Genomic DNA, 5,428 nt, shown 5'->3' on the forward strand with positions numbered 1-5,428 from the left:
TCGGTTGAACTACCCTCTCCCCCCGGCGCACAGGTGGTCGAGTGGTTAAGATGTGTGCAGCGGACCCCGATTTGAGTCCCGGCCGGAGGACCTTTGCTGCATGTCATACACAAACCCTCACACCCCCCCCCCCCCCCCCACCCCCATCTCTCCCATGATTTCCTGTCTCTCTACTGCTAATAAAGGTGTCTATGCCAGAAGAAATCTTTCAAAAAATAAACTACCCCCTCCCCCCCTAACTTGACCATAGAAAATAATGGTGGGATTGAATGTTGAATTTGCAGTCCTTGACAGTAAACCCAGCTTTGAGAGGCAGTGTGTAACGCCACAATTTGGTAATCACTGACTAAGGCAATATTCAAATCTGTACTGAGAGCCATCACTGAACTAAAGAGAGGGAATTTTTTGACATTTTTGGTTTCGGTCAAAAAACAGGAAGGTTATTTTTAGTAAGCTGAATGCAGCAGATTGGTCAATAACTTATGGAAACCAAAACTGAGTGTCTACATGTGTTTTATGCACAACATTTACATGTAAACACATGGCTATTAGTCGTTCATAGCACTAACAGTACACTTAATATTTCATTACAGGGCAAAAATAGCTTAAAAATGACTGTGAATTATTTTTTACTCTCATAGCTGGAGCAGTGAATGTAAGTATGCCATTTTGAATCTTGAATTAAGACAGGTATTTATCTTGTCAAATCCTACAGTGTACTTTTACAAATGTAGGTAAGGTAGGTGTGAAATCAGATTTATGTTAACACAACCAACAATTATGATGAATAATATGATTTAATGGTTTAAGTCAACATGTCATATAGGCCTTTGTTACTTCTGAATTTTGAAACAGAAATAAAAAAAAATTCATTTTCTGATTTTCTTTATTTGGCATGGTAAAAGTCTCTTCTCTTTTTCAAGAGAGACCTCAAAAACTAATGAGAGCATTATAACCTAATGAGAGTTCATATGTCAAACTAAATGACACAGCAGTAACCAGTTTATGGGAAACAGTGTATATGTGTGTAAGCATGCATGGCTGCATGTAGCTGTGTGATATCATGGTTTCGTGTGGTTACAGTTGCATTCTGAGATGCTGTAGGAGCCATGTATTTGAATTTGATTTAGTTAAATGGTAATCTTCCTCCCAAACACTAGGGGGGCGGGGGGGTAAAGGCTGGCTGGGCACAAGTTTATTTAAAGGTCATTGTTGTGTGCCTATCTTAATACTTAATTAGATAGTGCATCCTGAATTTAATCATGACATGAAGCTTCTTCTTTTACTCGCTTTATTGTCCAAACCGACAGTAACATTACAAGTCCACCTGTTACGCCTCCGGACTGCGGTCATGCAACCCTTCCTGTTTTCCTAAACATGTGACCTACGTAACCCGATACTTGACAGTCATTTCAGTCATCACAGGTGCGCTGATGATGATTATTCGTCCATTGTGAATGTGTGTGTGCGTAGGTGGGGGGATTATTATTGTTACCAATATACTGGTATCTCAGTTGTGGGGTTGATTGTGTGTGAGACATAGATTATCAGTATACTATTTTGTCATAGTTTTTATGTTACAATTTTAGCTATTAGTCAGAGTGCTTCTCCGTCACATGCAAGTCATTATCAAACCCAGCACATACGTGACCAGTGACAATGTTCTGTGAAATCAACTTCTCTCACGCATTGAGTCTCCAGACAGCCTCTGTTCACAGAACTGCTGTGTCATGAAAATATGAATATTTCATGTTGATGCATTGATAGTAATATAACTAATTTTGTCTGTCACAAGATATTTATAACAAGGGACATTTTAACAGTCCGCCCAAGTAAGAAAATTCTAAACTGACAGAGAAATGAGTGAATTCAACTGAATGGCACTACATCTTTGCAAAGTGTAGGATTCAGAGTATAAGAATCAAGTGTTTGTACCATTGTTCTATTTTCCAGTTGTTGTACTGGTAATACTAGACTAGACTAGTAATGGGCTGATCCAGTGCAGGCCTCATATCAGCAAGTTAATTGAGTTAGTGAGTAACTTTACAGCAGTGCTTACATAAAGTAAGTGCGGATATGTGGATAATGTGGATAATGAGATAGAGTGGCAGGTAAGACGTAGCTATTTCAAATGGTTATTCCACTTTTTAAAATGGATGATAAACAGCTTTACCAACTGCTTTCACAATTTTCCAAAGTGGTTGAAAACTGTTAAAATTGGTACTTTTATTTAACAGAATAAATTGCATTTTTTAACAAATAGATCTACAGTTATAGCATTAATGGAAATAACAGAGGAAATTACAACAGCAACAAAGAGTAAGGAATTGATTCTTTTTTTTTAGAAAACATATAGAGTGAGACATATAGACCATACCATCTTCTAGATTACATAGATATGGTGTGAGACGATTAAACTAAACTGGTTAAACCGTTATTAAGATAACAGTCAACAACACATTGCTGTTAATACATCTGAGTATGAAGAGTGAATGTAAAGTTTTGAGGCCTTAACTCATTATCTTATATTTCAATAACATATGTGACGTATCAGAGATATTGCAGTTGTGCGCTCATTTTTAAATTTTTTTTTAGTTTAGGAGATGAACTTAAAATATAGTTTGATAAAAAAAAATACGTTGTTTAATTTTAACAAAATATTTCAAGGTTTTTGCTAATCAAAAAAGGGGGATGAAAAAGAATGAAAAAGATTAAATGAAATGAAAAAGAATGGAATTTATTATTATTATGTGTAATGATAAATGACAAACTGACAGACATGTAAAAGCAAATATTTACAAGAAAATATAAGGAAATGCACATGCAGCACTGTTCACTTATTTTGCCATATTTCACTATGTGGAAATGTGAAGCAACACATACATGAGCAACATAAAGCCATTTTTTATATTACAGAGAAAGCGGTAAAGAATTACACATAAAGTGGATTCAAGAGAACAACAGACTGTTTATTACGTCAGAAGTAATAAAACTTAAAGATCTGAGTTACAGACATTATTAGTTATGTACAGAGGCAAAAAAAACAACAACAACAACAGTATTTTCAGAAAATATACAAAAGTTTTTTCGGACCATAGAAGGAAATTTAATTTTAAACATAAATATGCACAGACTACATTGAAACAGATGTGTAAGTTAGTTTGTGGCGTCTTTAGACAATAAGTAAAAGGATTGTTCAAATAGTTTTCTGTTCAAAAATATGTACAGAGAAATAATTATATATGAAGTTGAGAAATAATAGCTTAATCGGCTGTTGATCTGTTTTCTCATGTTACCTTTAAGTAATGGTTGTTACCTAACTGGAAATGACAGTTCATCCATTTATTGTTTATTTATGTTTTGAGTAAGGGTCTATCAGAATAAGATTTGGAACCAAACATGCAATATTTTAACACCTTTCTATTTTTGATAAATATAAGTGCTTAAACATTTAAGCCATGATGATATGTTAAATAACATTGTCAATTTTAATATTGCATCAAAAAATAAAAATAAAAATAATAAAACATTTAAAACATGAAGTAAATTCATGTACAAAATAGAGAAATGCAAAATGAACCTTAAATGTGAAATCTTGATTCTTCTTACAAGTAATGTCAGGTCAAGGATCACATCTCTAAAGTCAGCTTAGGGGATCGTAAACGTCTGGCACTTTGGTGTTACAGCGTTGATGTTGCTGAGTTTCTGTCTGATCATGTTTGTGTTTGCTGCCCGAGTCCTTCCAGCCACTCGAACACAGTGTCCAGTTCGCCCACAGCCTTCAGTGCTGCCTGGTTTATGTGGAGCTGCTCAGAGCGAGAGAGAGAGAGAGAGAGAGAGAGAGAGAAGGCATGATGAAGAGCATGATCACATAATTTAAATCATGAAATTGTGAAAAGTGTAAAAAGATTTCTTATTTGCTTTTTTGTGTTGTTTTTGCATGGCTGCCTATCAGGAGTCAAACATTTGATATATACTGTAGTACTTACTTAAGTAGAATATTCTCTTAAAGATTTCTTTTGACCTTCAGGAGTTTTCCTTGTTTGTTTGTTTTTTTATAAAAAATTACTTTGTGTAGGTCTCATCTTTATTATTATTATCAAGTAATAGCTGATATGACTGAAATATTCAGAAGATAATGTTTGTATACTTTACATCAAATGTCCAGACTCAACTCAAGTATCATTACAGAAAGTAAATCGATTTCTTTTAGGGTTTACTCTGCAGCACCCTCTAGGATCCACTTTGGAAATGTATTTAGAGTCATCTGTAGAGTCAATGGTTCTTTGTTAAATTAGGTACCTTGATAAACTCAGCATGCAGGGAGTCAATTGTTCTCTGTGTCTCCTCTCCACAATGGCAATGCTGCACATAGAAGAGCATGATTATTAATGCATCTGTTTTTAATGAATGAATTTAATGAATAAAAAAAAAAAAATTGAAATCATTGAACAACTAACTTACTGAACAACTACGCACTTACACATTTATGTATATCTCTTCTAATGCTGACAAAAGCATTGGCCAGAGCACTGGAGTCACGTTGCTGCTGTGGCTGAGAAGAGGCGTAGTTGCTGAACACTCTCTCAACATAGAAACGCAGCACAAGACGCACGAAACAGCAAGTCTGCCCCTCCTGAAAAAAGGTCAGAAAACAGCAACTCTCACACTCTCATACTGTATATACTATTTGTGTAGCTTTGAACAGTCTAGGGCTTAGAATTGAGAAATATTTAAGACCGAAACTGAGGATGGAAAGCATGTAATTACTACTACATGGTGAGAATAGCAGGACTCACGTGAACATCTTTCATCAATGATCTGTCCAGAAGTTTCACTCCTATCTCTTTGTCTTCTTCTACCTGTAATATAAATACCACAAAAAACTCATTAGAACCTTTTTCAAGTTTCTGTAAGTTTCCCACATACGGTAAGGTGCCATACACAGAGTTTGTTGCAATGTTTCATGTGTATTTGAGTGTAGTAAAATGATTTGCCTATGCCTATATGTGATGCTGAATAAGGCAGCTGTATCTTTTGATTTTGTGTGTGTATTAGACTCACTGCATATGATCGTAAAGCAGAGTAATATTTGCGCAGTTCGTGTGTGTGAACATTGACAGTGCAGCTGTCCAGATGCAGAGTTCGGCCCTCGGCGAGGTCACTCAGGCAGCTGAACAGAAGGAGCAGGCAGAGAGAGCAGCCGAGCAGCATCTTCATCGCTTTGGTTATCTGCTGGGAAAGCTAAAAAAAACATTTTGCTTGTTGAAATCTACAACAAGTATTTATTTATTTATATTTTATACATTATATATACTTAGAGCTGCAACAGTTAATCGATTAATTGACTTGTTGTTAATTATTAAATTATTGCCAACTATTTTGATTATCGATTCAATCAAGAAAAAAAAGTCCAAATTCTCTGATT

At 35.3% G+C, this 5,428-nt stretch overlaps 1 protein-coding gene across 1 annotated transcript; it reads right to left on the reverse strand.

The window, feature by feature from the left end:
• Positions 1–3,713: 3,713 nt before the first annotated feature.
• Positions 3,714–5,220, reverse strand: il19l (interleukin 19 like). Its single transcript, XM_062416289.1, has 5 exons — positions 5,065–5,220; positions 4,800–4,862; positions 4,484–4,636; positions 4,303–4,365; positions 3,714–3,806 (listed from the first exon to the last, which is right to left on the reverse strand). The coding sequence occupies exons 1-5, from the start codon at positions 5,218–5,220 to the stop codon at positions 3,714–3,716; spliced, it is 528 nt and encodes a 175-aa protein (XP_062272273.1).
• Between the last annotated feature and the right edge of the window lie 208 nt (positions 5,221–5,428).

Source organism: Scomber scombrus, chromosome 3, assembly GCF_963691925.1.
Source record: "Scomber scombrus chromosome 3, fScoSco1.1, whole genome shotgun sequence".
Classification (NCBI taxonomy): Eukaryota; Metazoa; Chordata; class Actinopteri; order Scombriformes; family Scombridae; genus Scomber; species Scomber scombrus.

What these genes read in the sequence shown, in the direction of transcription:
- il19l (XM_062416289.1), bottom strand. Translation starts at nt 5,220, where the DNA reads ATGAAGATGCTGCTCGGCTGCTCTCTCTGCCTGCTCCTTCTGTTCAGC. An exon ending in CATTGATGAAAGATGTTCAC is followed by an intron (nt 4,637 to 4,799) that starts GTGAGTCCTGCT and finishes ACCTTTTTTCAG; the next exon opens with GAGGGGCAGACTTGCTGTTT. An exon ending in TGCATGCTGAGTTTATCAAG is followed by an intron (nt 3,807 to 4,302) that starts GTACCTAATTTA and finishes CGCTCTGAGCAG; the next exon opens with CTCCACATAAACCAGGCAGC.